The 21482-nt window shown below is 42.6% G+C and overlaps 1 protein-coding gene across 5 annotated transcripts in view; it reads left to right on the forward strand.

Annotated features, from left to right (window-relative positions):
• Window positions 1-10873: 10873 nt before the first annotated feature.
• The window catches only part of PTPRN2 (protein tyrosine phosphatase receptor type N2), a 914460-nt gene continuing 903851 nt past the window's right edge, over window positions 10874-21482 (forward strand). For 3 of the 5 annotated variants that reach the window (XM_053263436.1, XM_053263440.1, XM_053263439.1), the window contains exon 1: window positions 10878-11476. In XM_053263436.1, the coding sequence (XP_053119411.1) occupies window positions 11338-11476 (139 nt within the window). In that variant the 5' untranslated portion in view covers window positions 10878-11337. Of the gene's footprint in view, window positions 11477-21482 lie in introns of all 5 variants that reach the window. The other 2 variants (XM_053263441.1, XM_053263438.1) reach the window with 2 other exon arrangements.

The following is a 21482-nucleotide window of genomic DNA, read 5'->3' on the forward strand; positions in this document are numbered from 1 at the left end:
ATAATTTCAGGAGTCAAAGGCAGAGGAGGAGGAAATATCTCAATCATAATTTCAGGTGGCAGAAATGTAACAGTTCCTGATGTGCCAGTACAAAATCACCAGCTCCTGGTCTATGCCACCTTTATAACTAGAGAATGCTTGCTCCTACCATATATTTTCCCTCCAAATAGTATCTATTTCACTCCGGTGGCACATGCACTTGTCAAATGATCTCCCGCCTACTCAGTGTGCATGTAGACATAACTTATTATTTACATAAGTGCCATTAATATACATAGCACCTCACAAAGGAACAATGACAAAAAGATTCCTGTTCCAAAAGAGTTCATAATCTCACTGGGTTGGGATTTGGGGGCACGGTTATACAGTGGCTCCATTGCTACCTTGGTGGTTGTACTCAGAAGGTGATGCTGGGGGATGCCTATTATACCCCCTGGCCTTTAGCCTATGGGGTGCCACAGGGATCTATTCTGTCCCCCATGCTGTTTAACAACTACATGAGACCTCTGGGAGAGGTAATCCATAGGTGTGGCCTGCAGTGCCATCACTATGCAGATGACACCCAGCTCCACCTATCAGCAGATACCAGGGAGGCAGTGGATGCTCTGAACCTGCACCTTTTTTACTTGGCTTGAGTTACTACTTTATTTTAATCCAACTGCAATGATGATGATGTCGTCTTTAACACGTTGTCATTGCTGGTTGAACAAATCTTTGACTAATATTCAAAATGGGAGACAACAGAGCAAGGGAGGACAAGCTGAGAAATAATACACATTTGTTTCAGTTCACAGTAAAAACTGAATATACAGCCTACATATACAGTTTTTAGACTGAGTTGAAAGGGATAAATTTCAAGGTGTTTGTGCCACAGAGTCTTCACCCACCGAATTTAGTTTTGATGAAGGGTTTAAAGGAAAAGAGAGGAGTGGCATTGCCGATCTATTCCAGGAGTAAGTTCCAGGCAGGATGACATAGGCCCCAAGAGCGTGGGGGCAGCAAGGGTACAGTCCCCACCAAAGACTGGCCAATTATAAGAATAATTAAGCAAAAGAATCAGAAGATAGAGTGAAAGATGAATGTCAGGGCAGCAGCCTTTAAGGACTGGGGGTGGGGGAATGCTGTTTCAAAAGCCTAGGCAAGCTGTAAAAGGGTCAAATTAGATTTAAAAATTAATTCAAAGGGGATTTGGTCAGCTGAAGGTGGTGAAGGTAGAGGAGCAAAGGTCTGAAATAGGCAGAGCTTGGGATATAAAGGAAGAGGTCTGAGAGTAGGATATAAGGGAAAGGGGGGAAAGCACAGCTTTAGAGTGCTTTGAAAGTAAGGATAATCCATGTTTGCAGGACCTGGAGAACTAGTTCAGGGGTATGAGGTGTATCATGAGGTCTGAGCAATGAAAGGCAACCTATTTTTGTGGTAGAGTTCTGTACAGAGTTGAAGGCGAAGATATGATAATAGAAGGCCAAGTGGATAAGATTTCCGTATTCAAGACATGACGTGATTCAAGCAGAAGCTAAAGTTTTACAATGGAACCATGTGTAAAATAACAAACATTACATTGGAAAAACCAATGGAGGGGCAAAACTAAAGTGGTCCCAGGAAAGGTTTTTCACTGTGATTGCCTGCAGTTTTGCTAAATTGTGTCTACCCCTCCTGTGCCCACTTGCAATCTGAGGAAAGTTACGTGGCAGGTATGAATATCCTGATGCAACACAAAAGAAGAGATCCTGTTTGTACGTTCAGCCTAAGCAATTTAGGATTTTATCTGTAAAAACTGGCACACTGAATCATGCCTGCAAACAATGGAAACCCAGTACAGCTAATGGAACACTGATATATAGCTGCAGTAACTGATAATTGTCAAGAAATGGGTCATGATGTTCTGTAGCAGCTGAAGCTGCCACAGAGTCCCACATGAGGCTTACTCCAGTAGTCTAGCCCAGAGATTCTCAAACACTGAGCTCTGTCCAGGTACTCTATCAAAAGTTGCAGAACAGTAAAAAAAGATAGCTTGCTTGCCCTGTGCTTGATGTGTTTTTTGTATATATGAATTGCAGTATAAGGTTATTCAAATGACCAGAGGTGGGGCAGGTGGGCTATGCAAAACGTACCTTCCCCTCCACCCCCAGACAATTGTTGAATGTTGGTGGGAGTGTGGACCATGTTCCCAAACAATTCATGCTGCTCCCGGCAATGCGGATCTCCAGAGACCGAGTCAATGTGCCTCTGGGAGCCCATAATGCACCACACAACGAACATGGTACATTGGGGAAATTCCCCTGGGAGATGGGCTCTCTAGGTGCCAGTCTCTGTGTATGCTCGGGCTGCCCAAGTGTTCACACGGACCCCGGAGCCAAGGTTAAGGCTTGCCCGTACACTTAACCTTGGCTAAAGACAGAGGTAGAAAGGAGGGTTTGGAGGGTGGGCAGTGCCGAGAGCTCGTGTTAATGGCCTTAATGTGTTTTGATTTGGAGAATTACACCAAGTGTTTAAGTGGTTAACTGAGACCCCAAGCAATTTTCAAATGGCCCATGGAGAAAACTCTCTGGTCTAGCCAAAATATAACTGAGTGCAGATAGTGCGGATCAGATGTGGACCAGCCAATCAACTAACTCTGTCTTTTTGCCAGGTGAACTTGGTAAAAAGTGACTGAGGGGATCCCTGCCACCTGAAAATTTACACAGCAGTTAAACCAAACATTTTAAAGCTGTGAGCCCGAATTATCACAGAAGGCTGAATCCTATCAATGGCAGCAGGGGCATAGCAAGGTTGGAATAGGCTCTGGGCCAGGATTTGTAGACGTCTCCCACCTTCCCTGGCAGCGGCCACAGGTAGTGTCTGTTGGGATGTGAGTGCTTATATCCACCTCAGTGGCTGTGCTTAGCCCCAGTTCTCTGTTGGAGCTGATATGGATGGATGACATAACTTAGGTGCCACACTGGCTTGGTAGGCAGAGTTGCCTTGATTGCAGTGGGATCTGGGCAGCCACACTTGGTGGTATCATCAGGCTGCATCAGCTCAGCTGGAGAGTCACTAGCCCAGACTTGAGGTTGAGTGTGGCCACTGAGGTGGCCAGAAACACTTTTGTTACAAAAAGTACTTGGGGGGTGTCCATGCACGGTGGGAACCCTCACCTGGGGGTGGGTGGGAAGGCAGCTGGTGGCCCTTGGACATCAGTGGCCCCAGGACACCCCCCCCATCCCACCCCAGCTCAATAGTAGCTACACCCCTGAATGGCAGGTTGTGGCTGGTCAGGAGAGGCAAGCATCCTCCTGCCAGTGCAATGCCACCATATATTAGGGAATATGAGAAAAGAATGAGCAGGATGCAGGTGTACATATAAACTTCAGTGGGCCATGGAAGTTATTGTAATAGCTTGCACATGCAAAAGAACCTTTTTGCATTTGCACTCTTCCCGCCCCACGCCCATGCAACATTCTTCTGCCAAGTTGGAAACAACCCTTCTGTGAGTGGAAGAACCTTTCCACTAGTAGAAGCGCTGTTTGGATCTACGTCCCTGAGTTGAGATTTATAGCTGATTTTGTACATGATTCTCTATGCTGAAAACTTGCCATCAAATTAGACAAAATTAGGCATGTGAGTCTAGGTTAGTGGTCAAAATTCTTATTGTTGTAAACCTCTCTTTTTACAAGAGATCTACTTTGCCAACAAGTGTAATATGAAATCTAGGATAAGACAGCCCCACCTGGATCTCTACTCATTCTGATATCCTTGTGTATGTATAGCATACACCCAGTAAACACGGAACCTTCACAACACCCTGTAAACATACAAATGTATATTGTGAAATTATGTTTGCACTCCTTGGCAAAGAAGCAAACAAGAACAGAAGTTTATTGAATGTGATGAGTTGTCTAGTTCAAAAATAAAGGTCTGGCTCATCAATGTATTACTTTTCAACCAATAAGATCTCCACTGTAAGATCTCCACAAATACCTTCTGCCACTCTCTCATGTAATATCTTATTTTCTTTGTAATAATGCTTACATTTTTCTTCTGCCTTTTAATCAACCATTTATCAGTGTGGTTGGTTTATTTTGCATTGACTCCCCTGGTAAAATCTTTCTACACTCTCTGATCAATCCTATGCAGTACAGAAATGGCTCAAGTAATTGCTAATATTGATCTTGGTTGTCTTTTTGTAGTAACTCAATTAACATAAAAATAAAAGAAAACAATCCTGTTCAGAAAAAAAGCTCTGATATAAAAGTAGTAGAGCTTTGATAGCAAAGTATTGTAAACCACCCTGAGCCATTTTGGAGGGCAGTATAAAAATCAAATAAATAAATAAACAAACAATACAATTAATAATGAAGTAGTATTGTCTATTTGTATAGCTAATATATTTCTAGTAGTTTGTACTCTGAGCTTCTAGACTGAAAATACTTCTAAATGGAAATTTGCAAGAAATGTGTGTGCAGTTGATGAAGACATTTTCCTGCTCAGCATTCAACTTAATAAGGTAACTTAACTTCTACACATTAAGGTGATTGTTACTAGCAATCCTTAGTGAACTTATGATTTTAAATGTCACAGGCATCCACTCACCAAATAAAGCCACCAGCCAGTGGACATAATGCTTGAGACCCCCCGAGTCTTGTCATGCAACATGATGACTCTTCCCACAACTAGGTTAATATGATGACTCTTCCCACAACTAGGTTACAGGGGGACAGAAGGGGCCTGTCTCCTTTACCTTTTGTCCTGGTTTCTTTAGTTGCTGTTTTTAGAAGGATGTGGTGGGGCAAATATGGCTAAAATCGGAGCTACGAGGGGGTGAGACTTGTGGATTTAATTAAGGGCCCCCAGCCTTCCCCTCTGTAATTTAAGCACTGAGATATGTATGCATCTGCCATGTGGCATGTGTCTGCCACATTTTGGTCTCCTTATAAACACATTAAGTTGCCTTATACAGAAGCCAGACCAGTTGTCCATCCAGCCTAGTACTCTGGCAAAATTCCCTAAGGTCTTAGGTGGTCATTCTTTTTCCAATCCTAGCCATGGGATTTTCACCAGAGGTGCTGAGAATTGAATGTGGTCCTTCTGCATACAAGGCAAATGGCCTAGTAATTACAGACCCAGCAAAAGGACGGGGCACTATTATCGTAAGAAGGACACTGTGCACTGGAATTCTAACTGGGTGGCGGAAGGGGAGGGATTCTTCTGCTTTTCTCTCTTTCCCTCATCAAAGGGCGTTCAGGTTACTATACTGAGTGAAAGAGCTTTCCAGTCTTGCAGGAGATGGAGGAAGAATGGTAAATGGTTTAAAATTTATGTTTGCATCATCAACATTGATGCAAATGTCACCTTTCTATGAAAAACTTGTTAGCATTTTCTTACCAGTGCTGAGCAGCTTTCAGTAGTTAGTGGACTACAAGCAACAGAGACTCCATTTAAGTTGAAATATGTTTTGAAAAATGGTAACCAGTGATAATGATAAATATCTTTGTTTTGTAACTTGCTACCATATGTTCTTGTCGTAGTCTGAGTTATTTTTTGCATTTAATGTTCATTCAGAGTGGCCTCTTTTGGTGGGTTTTTTTTTTTAACTACACACTCTCTCTTGAGCCATATGGCTGGCTCTGCCCATGAGAATTCAACAATTTACGTCTCGGTAGCTCAATTTTTCATTGCGTCCTTCCTATATTGCCTGTCGGCATTTTTGCTTCTGCTTCATACTGCTTTCAGTTTACTCTTCTGAAAGTTCATATCTCATGAGTGTTGGTTTTCTTTAACCCATTAATCTTTTTGTTCAACCGGTAATCGAGAATTGCACCTTTTCTAAACACCTAATTATACTTTGGCAAAAACCTGCATCCAAAACACCAACAAGACACCCACTACTAATAAATGGGTATTAGTTCTGGCCACTATTCACTTAATTTGCATTCATTTAATTTACAGTGTAATGCTTGCTGCTTGCAGTTATCAGTTATAGATTTTGAGGCTACAACTGTGAATAGTGGCAATTATTTTGAAATACACCTTTGCAAATTATTTAACCTTTTGGGTGCAAACAGGACTTGTGCAAGCTTTTTGTTGTTGTTATTTTTAGTTCCTCTAATGTAATTGGTGCACTGTCATGCTGCATGTCCAAAATGTTACCAGGACAAGAATCTCCATCACAAAGTGATGCCAACAATTAACCTTTTCAGATGGAAAAGAAGTAATGGTATAAATCGCCAATTTGAGAATGGAGTTTTGAACTAACTCTTGCACTATAAGGGGCTACTTAATTCCTTGAAGCTGCTTTCATAATTCATAAGGCATCAACTGCAAGGGCAAACATAAGAGTTCTGCTATATTTACCTGAATCAAAGACTAGTTTTTCCTAATATATTTGGTGTTAGAAATCTGGGGGCCATCTTAAATTCAGAGCCTTGTTCTTTTTGGGAACATACAGGTATAACTTGTATTTCACCTCTATTTTTAAGGGGGTCGTCTTAAATTCAGAGTCGTCTTCTATCCAGATAAATACAGTAGATGGGACTAAAAATTAATCTGGTTGACTATCCTTCCCACAATGGCCAGTGAGGTGCCTCCAGAAGCATTTCCAGATGGGACTTTTGGCTTGCTTCTCTGTGCTGTGTGTTCACATATCTGCCAGATTTACCCAGAAGTCCCTGCAAGCTATCGAGGAGCACTGCAGACACGATTTGGGTTTTTCATTACACATTAGAGCATAGCCTGATTTATGTCTGGGGTAAAACAAAAAACAAAAACCAACTTTTTGCATTGGTGTTGGGGGGCAAATTCGAACTTGCAATAAGCCTGCAGTAATGCCTACTGTCTGGAAATGCTCCAAGAAGCCCATGAGTTAGACTTTAAGGCAATAACTTTCTCCCACTGCTGCTCACCAGCATTGGTATTCAGAGATATACTGCTTCTATACACTGAGGTATAAATAAATAAAGCATTCCCTGGAGTTTTAAACTACTGTACTTGAATACTGTTTTATTGTGGGGAACATGACAAACAGGAAGGAAAGGTACTTCTCACAACTAATGCCTGTGTAAATGCAGCCAAAGTTAATGTGAAAGTAAACTGTTATACTTCCAACTACCTGTCAGGCAGTCAGTTATCTGACTGCTTTGGGCACATTTAATTGTGTATTCTTGAAGCTCCTACAGTCCCCAGGAGCTTCAAAGGATTATTATTTGTGGGAACATGCAGCTAAATGGTACTCCCTCTCCTTCTCTGGTTCTTAAACAGACACACCAATTAATTTAATTGAAAGGTTGCAGAGTATTCTGAGATCATCTAGTTTGTCCTCCCCCCCCCAATTATTTATCTACTGGGCCTGCTAAATTACATTTGGCTAAACATTTGAAAGGCAACTAGCAAGTAGCTAGATAGCAAATAACCTCTTTCAGTAATGTAATTTGTCCATGTAGTGCTTCCACACTTGGCAAGGTGACTGAATTCTATTTTGCTCTAGACACTTCATTATCTTATGTCCCTTTAGAAGAAATGTCCAGTGCTACTTTGAGATCTGTATATCCCTATAATAAATAGAACTGGCATGTTTCAATTTTACAAGCATGTTTAATGAGAGGCTACAAAAAAAGAATGGGGAAATGTCATAATGTAACTTAAAGATAATTAGTGTTACAGGTAGAAAATCTAAGACAAGGACCTAGTACTGTAATTTGGGATTTAAGTAATTTAAGACAAGTGTAGTGAAGGCAGATTGTTGGCAGTTAAGAATTTTGGCCTGCCTTATCTTAAAAAATACTTGACTAACTAGTCTGGATGCTGCCCATTGTTGTTTTATTTTACCCCAGCTGCCCGAACAAGCTTATTTTATAACTCAGCACCATTTAAATCAATGAGACAAGTTAGCTATTATTAATTTAAGTTCCACTATTTCAATGGGTAACATAATCTGGGCACTGTCCAATATATATATTTTAATTATGTGACAAATATTTAATTACATTACAAATTTTATGGTGCCTACAACAGGCTGGCTAAATTATAATTAGGAGTAAATGAACCTCTCTTGTAATCCTTGAATATGTTCCTAGAAGTTGGGATCTCTTCATGTTTAAGTCTGGCTGTTTTGTCCTGGAGAGTAGAGAAGCCTAATTTTAGAACAGATTATATTTTAAATAATTCAGGCATGAAATCCTAATGCTGAAGATGAGCCAATAATGAGAACAAAGAAGAACAAATAACCAAAGTGTACTATAGCAAATTCACAGGGGTATAATAATTTGTCCAAAGTCGGAGAATTAATAGGTAGAAACTAAGGAAATATTTTGCACATGATTGGGAATAAAGGCTGCAAAAAAATTAAGGGGTTAGAAATAATACAGGAAGTTTAGAGGGATCACCTTTTTCTTGATCCAGAGAGGAGTTTTGGCAAAAATAAAGGTATTGAATAGTGGCATAAGGCATGAGAAGAAAGTTGGTACATCCTTGCTGAGATCACTTCATTCAAATTTGTTAGTCTTTCATATATCTGAGTATATCTCAGAAATAAGTATACCTTTTTGTACCCATAGTCAAATTGTTACAAGAGTACATGTTGTTTCTGCTTTTTCAAGGGCTTTTTATTTACACCAGGCCCATGCCTAATCAGAGGGCATTGCCATGCAGGGGTAGGCAGTGTGTGGCTCTCCAGATGTTGCTGAAGGACAACTCCCAACACACAATCAGCCAACATTTGTTACAGCTGGGGATGACTGGAGTTCTACATCAATTGGAGAGCCATGCATTCCCTTCCCCTGAGTAGAGAGATTAAAATATGCAAGGCGCAAAAGAATCTGTGTGGAATGATTTGAGTATGTGCCTATACATAAAAGAAGAGGAGTAGTAGGGTGGGTTTTCTCATTCTAGGCATATTTATGGTTAGGAACTGTTCTTTAGTGACTGTAATTACAGAAGCTGCAGCTGGTTTGTCTGTTTGGGGTTATTTAACACAAGCGTTATGATACTTTTGTTGCATTTGTTGGTAATTGCTAGTAGTGTAAAGAATTGGTAGGCATTCCTGACGAATGTGGTATAGAAAAGCTGACATTAGGGGCGTCACTAGGGGAGAGGTGGCCCATGTATGCCCCTCTCCCTGGAGTTCCCTCCGAATGGAGTGAGGGAGATAGTGAAGAAACAGGGAGTGCGAGAGCTGGAGGGAGGGGGGGGCCTTCAGGAGCTGGGCCCTCCGGGTTTGTGTGTATGTTTTTTTTTAACCCATCCGCTTAATTATAGCTGACATCCCTGGCGGATTTCTTGTGCCCTTTATGCAAAGGCTTATCTATCCAATAAGATACTTTTATTGAATTAGCAATAAAACAGATTCCCTTTTAAACAAGTGTGCAAAGTCTTACATTATAAGCTATCTTGGCTAGTCTCCATGCCTAGAGCTGCCCTTCTAGTCTTCCCCCTCAATGAATGTGTCTCCATGAGGACTTCATTGCCACGAAGGGCGGGGTAGATTGAAGGAGGCCTCCCTTCCGAAACCCACCTCCTGCTAATTCCCTCTCCATAAGGCTTCTAAAGCCAATGTCTCGCATCTGGCGGCCAAATTCTGTACTGCTGTGAATAAGACCCACACATGGTGTGTCAGAGGTGGTTAATACAGGCTCTTAATTCATTTTGTTTTATTTTGTTATCCTATTCCATTTTATATTTTATGTAATAAAATACACTGTTGATGTGTTTCCAGGGACTGCCAATACGTTTCTGGGCAAAATAAAAGGTGCTGGTTATTACCTATAAAGCCCTGAACTGCTTAGGCCCTGGGAATTTAGGAGGACGTCTTCTTCACCATGAGCTTCACCACCTGTTGAGATTATCTAGAGAGGTCTGCCTGCAGTTGCTGCCAACTCGGGAACAGTTCTTCTCCATTGCTGCCCCTGGACTTTGGAATGCGCTCCAAATGTTGAAATAAGAGCCTCCCCATCTCTAGCAACTTTTTAAAAGGTGCTGAAGACACGTTTATTCACCCCGGCTTTTAATTAGATTTATGGTTTAAATGATTGTAATGTTAATGCTTTGTAATGTTTAAATGATTTTGTTTAATTGATTTAGTTTTAACTGTTAACTGATTTTAATTGTTGCTATTTGTTGTAAACCACCCTGAGCCATTTTTGGAGGGGTGGCATATAAATCAAATAAATAAATAAATAAAATAATAGTTCTTAATTGTATATTTTGTGTGTATGTGTGTATATATACACGCATTGGTATCGATGTTCACTCTGGGGGACTCTCGTATCTGGTTCTGAACCGTGTGCTGCTCTATGATCGTAATGAACTGAAATTGAATTTGCAAAGCCGCGCTTAAGGGGGCCGCCCCTCGATCCTGCATGAGACCACATCGAAGCTTCCTGTAGGATGCACGAGTTGCATGGCGCGACGGGCTCCGCTTCCCGCCCCAATCCCCTTTCCCTCGCAGCTGTGAAAAGACACAGCAGGAGCCCTCTGTTTCCCCCAGCCTCCCCTCCCGCGACCAGCCAGGGTCCCATGGAGTCAGTCCAGTCGTGGCCAGACCCATGTCCCCCTTCCCCGCCTCAGAGGAAGACCCTCTCTCACAAGGGGGCAGAGACTGAGAAGCATCCTCTGAACCTCGCGCGCTTTTCCTCGCCCCAACAAATCTGGTCAGCAGATTCTCATTCCCCTGACACAGCCCAAAATGGAAGCAGCTTCTTCTCCCTTCCTCACCAGAGGCATATTGCCTCTGGAGAGGGAGGGAGAGGGAGCTGCTTCCATTTTGGGCTGTGTCAGGAGGACACTTGATAGCCACGGCTGCACCGCGTCCTCCTCCTCCTCCTCGGCTTCCACTAGCCAGGCTGCCAACTGCCAGCCCCAGCCCCTTGGACTCAAGAAGGGAAACCTTGGGAAGAGAGCGGCGTGCGTGCGGGCGGGGCACGCGAGGGAGATCGGGGCTTGCAGCGGCGCTGCTGCCCTGCGAGAGAGAGAGCCAGCCAGCCCTGAAGCCTGGCTAAGCCGCCGCAGGACCCCGGCGTGGAAAGCGCGGAGCCAGGGCGCAGCAGCAGCGAGCAACTGCAGGCAGCTCCTTCCTTGCAAAGAGGAGGCGCCTGTTGTGGTTGCTGCTGCCGCTGCCGCCGCCGGCAGGCGAGGGCGAAGCAAGGAAGCGAGCGAGGAAGGCGGGGAGGGAGGGGCTGGCTGAGGCGGGCGGGCGAGCCAGCGCGCGGGGACGGCGCTGGTCGCTGTCCTGGGTGTTGAAGGAGCCGGAGCCGGAGCCGGGAAGCGCTCCCAGCCGGCCAGGCGCGCCCGGACAGCAGCAGCATGGACTGAGGGACGGAGGAGGGACAGGGCGGGGGCCAGGCAGACGCTTGCCATGGGCCACGCTGCATGATGGGGTCGCCCGGCTCCAGCCTCCCGCTCCGCCTGCTGCAGCAGCTGCTTCTGCTCCTCGTCGTCGCCCGGCACCGGCACCATCTCCTCGGAGCCGCCGCCGCCGCCCCCCCCGCGGGAGCCGAGGCCAGATTCGGTGAGTGAGGAGGAGGACGCCGGGCTTGGGGAAGGGGACGGGGCAGCGCCGGGGCCACCCGCCTGCGTGGCTGCTTGGTGCTGCTGCAGCTGCAGGAGGCGGAGGAGAGGGCGGGGAAGGGGAGCGGCGGCAGAGGCGGCTGCTGGCCGCAGCGGACACAGGTGAGCAAGGGCCGCCCTCAGGCGGCGGCGGGAAAGTGGCGGCGGCAGCAGCAGCAGCAGCAGGCGGCGGAGGGGCCGCCATCCTGGAGGTAACTTGTGAGGAGACTGGCCAGAGCCGCCTCTCTAGCGACGCTCACCACATAGGAATTATTTTATTATTAGTGCAGGATATACTCCCCATAGGGGCCTGCTACAGCCCCCTCCCCACATTAACCCAACTCCCCCCCAAGCCCCCATAAGATGCCCCCCCCCGTTCCTGCCCTTCAGCACATACACTCTGCTCTGCCCTCACAGGCTACCCTTAATAAGGACAAATCAGACCCCCCCATATGTTGACAGAGGGCCACCACAGTCCCTTATTGGTCCCCAGGCAGCATCTGCTCCTTGTAGACACCTGCTGGTGCATTCATCCAACTGAGATCTTTCCCGCCCCTCTGCTCGCCACAGACGACTGCTGATTTGCCCAGTCCCAATATCTTGTCCCGGTTGAAACTTACTAGGCAGAACCAAGAGATCCCATACACAAATTATAATTATGATTGTTATTGTTCATGATATACTGCTTTTCAGCAAGAGGTTCTCAAAGCATAGTCAAAAGAATGAGTAGATTGTCCCCTGTCCCTGAAGGGCTCATAATCTAAAAAGAAAGTACAAAGGAGAGACCAGCAATAGCCACCAAAGAGATGCTATGATGGGCTGAAAAGGGACAGTTGCTTCAGTCCTCCTATAACATAAGAGAACCAGCTCTTTAGGTGCCTCTTCGCCCAGATAGCAGGAGATTCCCCTCCCTGACATCCAGGGGTATAGCTAGGGGAGAGGGGGCCTGTGTTCATCCCTCTCTCTGGTGGCCCCCCCAGAGTGAGGGAGATAATGAAGAAAATAGGGAAGGGTGGAGCTCCGCCCACAGGAGCTGGGGGCCTGGGTTCTTTGAACCCTTTCGCCCAATTATAGCTACGCCCCTGCTGACATCCATAGAGCTCACTTCAAAAAGCTACTAGCAAACCATGGTGTGTTTACTTGCCACCTTCACATGTGCAACAAAACCTTATTACAGTGCCCGTGCATGCATACATACATACATACTCCTTGTTGCAGCCCCAATCTACCACCATTACCTAAAATAATTCATGTACATATCTTCTGCCTATATTGCGATTTGAATGTCCTACAGCCTTTTGCCTATACCATTCTTTTAAAGTCATGCACTATACTCAGCTGAGCAGATAGGCATCTCATGTACCTCCTGATACATGAGGCATTTACTCCATTGAACCCCCAGTGATACTTGCTGTCATCCCTTTTGACATATGCCTGCTTCCTCCCCAGTGAAGCCTGATTTCTTCTACATTCACTTCACTGAACTCTTGATCAAGTAGTTTGCCTTGTTATCTCCTTTATTCACTTATCCCCAAGTTGATAACTAATTCTTACTGATGGTTTCAGTCACCTTCAAATATACTTTCATCCTGGTGAGGCTTTGACCCTTGCACATTTTACCTACCATGTGAATTTTTCTTCCCCAGTTCAATTTTACTGTGTCACTATTCAGAGGTAGTCTTCTACAGTTCTCACCACATGGAGCATTTTTCTCTTTCACCTGGTACAGCCAATTGAAGTAATGTATAGGTTAGATCTTACAGCTAAATTCATCCTGACATCACCTCACTTTGTACTTATCAAACTGTCATCTTACTGAACACCCTGGCTGTACATATTGAAACCTTTCTGATGATATCGCCTTTCTGTTGCTGTAAAGTAATCCTTCTAAATCAGATACAATGCATAATGAACTCTCTTTAGCAAATAAACTCTCAAACTAAGATACTTCTCAAGATAGTTTTGTAGACATGCTCAGCAAGCGTATCCCATTCACTGGAACCATCTGCCTTTTAAAAGACATTATCCCAACAAAAAGAATCTCATTGTTAAACTCATAAAACTTGTATAACCCAATTCACTCTTTTCTCCTTCTGATAGTTGAGCTCCATAAAAGTATCCCAGTCATTTGTTGTAGATTTCTGTGGTATCCAGGAAGACTTCCTTGCTCTACAAATGCAAACTCATTAATCTCACCAAGTATATATTTTGCAGATTTCACATGCAAATTCTCCTAATAATTCTGTGCCACAAAGACTATCATGATACATTTAGGGAAAACCAGTCTTATTGCATCACAAGACTAACAGATTTATTGTGACATAGCTTTGGGGGACTAGAGCCCACTTAATCGGTCCACAAAAGCTTATTCGACAATCATTCTATTGGTCTTTACAATGCCACACAAAAAGATCCCTTTAGTGTTTGCTGTATAGCCAGACATGGCTGTACCACTGCAATTTGTTCCCTTAGTAAAGCTCGCCCCTAAACACATCTTTCACTGAAATCCCATATGCTCCTTAAAGTCACAAGTACAGATACATAAGACAACACAGACTCTGAAAAAAGGTCTTTTGAACCTGAAAGCCATATACTGAGAATCTGACTCAGTGCCATTAATCTGTTCACCCAGACCTTCCTTATGTTGAAATAAAATCCTTTTTACTGAGAAGCCATCTGAGGACCTCTCGTTTTATAATGACCTACATAAGCCAAGATCCCCATCTTTGCAGTTCTTTTTGAGAGAGAGCAGGTTGACCCAGCTTGTGTCCTTGTACTGCTTGGCATTATTGACTGTCTGGAATAGGTAAAGGGATAAACAGCCTTATACTAGTCTCTGTTAAAAACTCCATGTATATAAAAGTAAACAAAAAGTCATTTTTTAAAAATACTTGTTTTCTAAGCTGAAAGGTACTTAGAATCAAGCAAATATTTACAGGAAGCTTCAATCTAGAGATTAAAAGGATAATGATACAAACATGTTTGTAAAAAGAGGAGGCTGTTTTAAGGAATATTTTGGACTGGAACTAGCATTATTACCAGTTATAATTGAAACAGATTCCTATCTTTCCCAGATTTGTGAAAGAATGCTTTGTCCAGAAGAATAAATGTAGCTGATACCTGTAAACAAAACAAATTTCTTCTTCTTCTTAACATCACAAGATCAGTATCCCTTGCCCCTCTTGGTTTAAAAAAAGGTCATAATGTGCACTAGCATTCTTCTGGACTGATTTGAGGAACACTAAACTCAGTTTTTAAAACTTAGAAATAAGCTCAGGAGCAATAGTAGAAGAGCCCACTCCCTTTTACTAATATTGAAATAATTTAACATCCCACAGATCTGTTTAAAAAGGGAAAAAGAGCCAAGAAAACAGCATTTGCCATGCTGTGGGAGAAATAGTTTTTATGCAAAGGATTATAGAATATTATTCATTGCTTCAGGACATGGATTCAGTTTTACAAAATCGGCATGTGTGGATTTTTTGTGTGTGTTAAACTATGATCACTGTGTTGTTTTGTGTGGCTCACTTTTCTAACTGATATAGTGCAGAAATGTTTGCAATTGCCACCTGACATGAGGGGTTTATAAGATAGTAGGATCAGAGGAGAAAATATTGTCAGCTTCTGCCCTTGTACTTACTGACATTTTAATAATATTTGTCTAGTAATATTTTTTTCATGAAGGAAATTGTGGAAATATGATTTTTATTTTTATTTTGCAAACAACTTCAGCAAAAATGGGACAGGCCAGCTTTTTCTTACCCTTATTTATTTTTAATAGAAACAGGAAAGTTTCATGTATGCTAGGTACTGTGGGCACAATCCATCAGGAATAACTTTTGATCCATTTACCTGAATGGAAGTTAGATTTATGTTTTTCACTGAAGCTGAGACAGGAAAGATTCTCAGTAACAAAACTGAGTTTTATTCAGATAGGGATGTTTTGCTTTATAGCCTAAGCCTAGTCATATGAATATTTACTTGGTAGTAAGTTCCAGTTCAGTTTAATTAACTGTGGCTGGGGATGATGGGAGTTGTAGTTCAACAACAGCTGGAGAGCCAAGTTTGCCCACCTCTGACATAGGGTGAAGACATATGTACCCTATGAAACAAGAAAAAGTTGACTCAGTTGAGATTAATCCAATAGAAGACCTTGAAGTTTACTAACTGGTTTGGTGGTGTTTCATGAAATTAGAGAGAAATGGTTAAATCTCTAGAGTGAGCTGAAACCACCTGTATCTTTTTGCTGTAGCAAATTTTAACAACTTTTCTGTGGTCCATGGAGTTCTTATGCAAGCACTAGTCCTTAAGGGAACAATCTGGGAAACAAAAAATTGCCCAGCCTTAGAAAGGGAGCTGTCCTGTTCTTGAGCTAGACCAAAAAGGTCAAACTTGGGAACATCCCTGAACTTACTGAGCCATACTCCCTTTAAATATGCTACTTAGGCCTTTCACCAGCTCATGTTACTGTTAACAGCCCTGCCTGTGTTTGCTTGGGAGGGGTTGTAGCTCAGAATACAACATACAGAAAGTCCTGGGTTCAGTCTCGTGTATCCCCATTTAGGATTGGGGCTCCTGGACAACTACTGCCAGTTAATATAGACAGTACTTACCTAGCTGGACCAACGACTTGACTCCATATAAGATGCTTAATGTGTTTAATTGTGCTAGGCTTACACAGATATATAAAAGAGGGCCGGCTGAGCCAGGGTAAATTTCTGGCTCAGAAAATTTGATCCTTTTGGGCTAGCCTAGCTCAGTGAGTAAATCGTTCTCATTCTCAGACTAGGGTGCTTCCCTGAGCTTGACTCTTTGGGTGATCTTGAGGACTGCATGGTGTATTCTTTGCCTGGGCAGCAGCTTTGGATATATCCCTAGGGCCCTCATCCTGGGAACAGCACAGAAACTTCACCTGAGATTGAAGAGCTTGCATAAACATTTTTATTGGGCCTGCTCAGGGCTTCTAGGATGAGTGAAGAGCTCTTTCCTCATTAAACGGTCTTGAGTACTTGGATGTTTAATGTTACCTGAATATATAATGTCTTGATTAAAAGTTATACACTGTTGAAAGGGCAACTTCCAATATTAAAAGTAAATTGCATTAAGATTTGGTACAGTCTTAGATCTTTAAGTAAATTCAATAAGCCCCTTTCATCTAAAGAAAAGAAATATGTATTTATTGACTAACTGTATTTTAATGAAGCATATTTTGAGGTTTTATATACAATAAATAAGCAATTTTATGCATTTGATTTCATATCCATGAGTAAACATCTATCTATCTATCTATCTATCTATCTATCTATCTATCTATCTAATTCTTTAAGGTGTACCCATGGCTAATCCCATGTGTGTCAGCTCTTGTGAGAGTTCGTGAGCAGAAGCATCATGGTGATTGGGCAGTGGGGATTCCATATGCAGATAGGGAGGAGGCGCCTATGGTACTTTAGGATAGTGGGCAGGGGTCTGCGAAGAGAGGAATTGTGAGGAAAGAAAGAGACAGGAGGAGGAGGCTGCCGTTGTGTGAATTAGATGAGGAAACTAGATGAACAAGATCTGTTAACTCAGGAAGGTAGAGAGAGACAGAGAAAGAGAGAGACAAAGAAAGAAAAAAGAAGGGAGGGGAAGAAAGACAGAGGGGAAGAGTGAGTGGAGTAGAGAGAAAGAGAGAAAAAGAAGGGAGGGGACAAAAAAAGGAGGGAGTGCAAGGGACGGGCCTGAGCCTGTCAGCGGCCTGATGGGAATGGCAGCACTTATTGGCAGCAAGGAGCGGCCCAGTCAACCACTGCTGCTGTTTGGGGCTACTGAGGCCATTGGCAGAGGGAAGGAGGCAGGCAGGCAGGGGATGGGCCTGGGCCTAAGCCTGACAGCGGCCTGAGGGGAATATGTGGTCATGGTAGTGGCGGCAGCAAGGAAGGGCACAGTCGTCGTCTGCTGCTGCTTCTGTGGGGAGGAGCAGGGGTGGGGCTCAGGTGAAGGTGGGGAGGTCTCTGGGGATGGGGGGCTGCAGCTTGGCCCATAGGTGCCAGCAATGCTGTAGCTGCCACCAAGAGGGGTGAGGGGGATGGAGTAAAGAATACAAACACCATTTGTACCCAAATCAATTTGCACATCCCTAAAAAATAAGGTGGTGTTTTCTATACACTTTGAGACTCCCTAGGTGTGTAAAAGTGTATATATTTTTTGTTATATTTGTAAATAAGAATCATTAAAGAAACAAGATGAAACCAACAAAACAGAATACACCCCTGTGAGCTTTCAGGACTGATCAGATGTTGAGTGTACAAGAGTAACTCATTTCATTTCCTGGAGAGGGAACTGGATTTGCATAGGACACTAAAGACAAAACTCTTGTCTTTGCTTTTACCTTTTATATTTTAGAGAGTTACACTGCTGCTCACTCACAGCTACACTAACATCCTGGAATTTTCCATTGTTTTTATTGGTAATTCTCACTTCTGCAGTAAAGGAGAAGAGAGGAAATGGAGGTTGGACAATTAATTAAGCAATTAAATTTATGGTTTAACATGGTTGAAGCATGGAATTTTGACTGTCATTGGAAGGGAAGAAGAAAAATCGGGGGGGGGGGAGGAAAATGAGTGAAAAAGGGGATCATAAGCCAATTCCCTCTAACAGCTTAGAATATATAATCCTAGAGTTGAGCGTTAAGGTTGGGTGGAAGTGTACCATTAAGTTTTTAAAACACATTCTTCTCTCTATGCTTTGCTCCCTGCAGCTATATACCATAAAGCTTTCAGGTTCAGAGCTCACAGCTTCCCACGTCCTGAGCTCTTTAGTACTATGTACGTATACAGCATGGAAAGATTTTAGGAGGGAAAGAACAAAAAAAATGTATTCTGTGAGCTTCAGCAGTGCTACAAAACTCTTGTTTCAAGCTGGATGGAGTGCAGGAGTGTTTTTGCCAAGGACTGAGTACAACATAGTTCAGGATTTTGCTTTGGGTCCCCAATTGTTCCATAAAATACACATGTATGACTGTCTTATGATCTGTACATGCAAAGTTGATAGCTTTCTACATGAATGTGACATATGAGGGAATTTGTATTGTATGATGCACCCCACCCCCATTAATAAATTTGCTATAGTGTTAACCTGAGGAGGCCTCCTTTAAAGCAATGTGCTTAAGGACGTTCCAACCTATAGCCATGCTCCTTTTTAAACTGGTTTTTCCTTGAGTGCAGCTGTTGTGCTTGATTGGTGCTAATGACAGTCTAGTGATGCAGAATGGCTCTTTAATTGATCGTTAATCCTTAATATTTCATTAACATTTTTTGCCCAAAGCAGCAACATGGTTTTATAGTTCTTCCAGAATATTTAAAGAGTAAAATCCATTAAGTAGGGACTCTTTGGGAGTTTCTGCTGCTCTTTCACATTGCAATAGCCACTCATTAATCTGCTCAGTCCAGTATTGGTGACATAAGAGTCCAGTTTTGATGGGTTCTGATAACTGAAATCCATCTTATCGTCCAGATGTACATATCCTGATGATGGGATGAAGGAGGTGGAAGAAGTTAGTTATAACAGGGCCGATTGTGGAACAGATCACAAACTGCTTATGTGCAAGTTCCAAGTGAAGCTAAAGCAGAAAAACAAAGCTATCCAGTTCTTGAGAATGTACCCACAATTTTCAAGGAGAACATCAGAAACTGCTCTGAAGTTCTGAACCTCATTGATAGGGAACCAGAGGAACTGTGGAATGAAATCAAAGAAGTTGTTAAGGATGAATGTGAAAAGAGACTGCCAAAGGCCAAGAAACAGAAGAAAGCAAAACGGATGTCAGAACAGATGGTGGATATTCCTAAGAAGAGGAGAGAAGCCAAAGTCAAGAAAGATAAAGACCTCAGGAAGGAACTTAATAGGGAATTTCAGAAAGCTGTTAGAAGAGACAAGGAGCAGTACTACAATGACATCTGTAAAAACCTTGAGGATGGAAATAGACACGGAAAAACAAGGAAAGTTTTCCAAAAGAACTCTGAACTCAGAGGGAGGTTCCAACCTCAAATTGGTATGTTAAGGGATGTCAAAGGGCAGATAGTAAATGATTCAGAGAAGATCAAAGAGATGGAAGGAGTATACAGAAAATCTGTACAGTAGGGACATCCACATCCAAGATACTCTAGAAGACATTCCCTACTTGCAAGAACCTCTAGTACAGGAAGATGAATTCAGATCAGCACTGCGTTCATTACCAAGTCAGAAGGCTACAGGAATTGATGGAACAGCTACAGAAATATGGCAGACAACAGAAGAAGAATCAGTCAAGGCTCTAACCAAACTATGCCAGCAAATTTGTAGAATGACATAGTAGCCAACAGGTTGGAAGAGGTCAGTCTACATACCCATACCAAAGAAAGGAGATGTAACAGATTGCGCAGACCACCACACAAATTCCTTAATTTCCCATGCTAGCAAAATAATGGTCAGGATCATTCAATGCAGATTAGAGCCCTACGTGGAGAGGGAAATGTCGGATGTTCAAGCTGGTTTCAGAAAAGGCCGAGGAACAAGAGACATCATTGCTGATGCACGCTGAATAATTGAGAAAGCTAAAGAATACCAGAAAGAAGTCAATATGTGCTTTATTGACTACAGAAAAGATTCTACAGATTGCATCAAGCATATCGTCGTGGAATATCCTTAGGAAAATGGGCATCCCAGAACATCTCATTATTCTCATGAGAAACCTAAACACAGGACAGGAAGCCACAGTCCAGATGGAACATGGTGAAACAAACTGGTTCCTAATCGGCAAAGGAGTAAGACAAGGCTGTGTATACTTTCTCCTTCTTTATTCAACTTATATGCTGAACATATATGAGAGAAGCTGGATTGGAAGAAGATGAGTTTGGTTTTAAAGTTGGAGCAAGAAACATCAATAACCTGCACTACACTGATGACACCACTCTGATAGCTGAGAATGAGGATGATCTGCTAGCTCTAGTAGGGAAAGTCAAGGAGCACAGTGAAAGAATGAGACTACAACTAAATGTAAAGAAGACTAAACTAATGACAATGGGTACAGCAACCAGCCTCAGAATTGATAATAAAGACATTGGTGGTGGCTAGCTTCTGCCTTTTAGAATCGACCATCAACAGTAAAGGATTCAGCAGTCAAGAAATACGCCACAGACTAGCACTTGGTAGGGTTGCAATGAAAACATTGGAAAAGATTAGAATTGTCTGGACAATGGTTTTTCCCATGACATTCTATGGATGTGAAAGCTGGACTTTGAAGAAGCAAGATAGAAAAAGTATTGATGCTTTTGAACTTTGGTGCTGGAGGAGACTTTTGAGGATACCATGGATAGCCAGGAAAAAAAAAACAAATGGATCATAGAAAAGATCAATCCAGAATTTTCACTCAAAGCACAAATGATTAGGCTCAAACTATCATACTTTGGACACATTATGTGAAATCCAGCTCCCTTGAAAAGTCCATAATGCTGGGAAAAGTTGAAGGAAAGAGGAAAGAAGTAGCAAGGTGGATGGACCTATCATCATCTTCAACAACTTTATTACAGCCATTGGCCAGCAAAGGTGGATGGACCCAATTACGACAGCAATGAATGCACCACTGAGAGACCTTAAAGGCCAAGTTGAAGACAGATCATCCTGGAGAGAATCTATCATTTTAGTCATTAGTCATGTTTATTTACGGTCATAGACCAAAATTTACATACATAATAATACACGTAATATAGTAATAATATATACATAATATAATCAGGAACATGAGAGAATCTATCTATGGACTTGCTAAGAGTCTACACCAACTTGACAGCACTCAATCAGTCAATCAATCAATCGAAACAGGTGGAAGTATTTATATGTAATTCTCAGGCTGATGTCCTAATTTAAAAACAAAAAAGAGAAGACATATGAACCTATTTTTGTTATCAAAAACTAACAATCCCATCTCTTCCTTTAATTATTTTTTTTGTTTATAC

This window comes from Hemicordylus capensis, chromosome 6, assembly GCF_027244095.1.
Source record: "Hemicordylus capensis ecotype Gifberg chromosome 6, rHemCap1.1.pri, whole genome shotgun sequence".
Classification (NCBI taxonomy): domain Eukaryota; kingdom Metazoa; phylum Chordata; class Lepidosauria; order Squamata; family Cordylidae; genus Hemicordylus; species Hemicordylus capensis.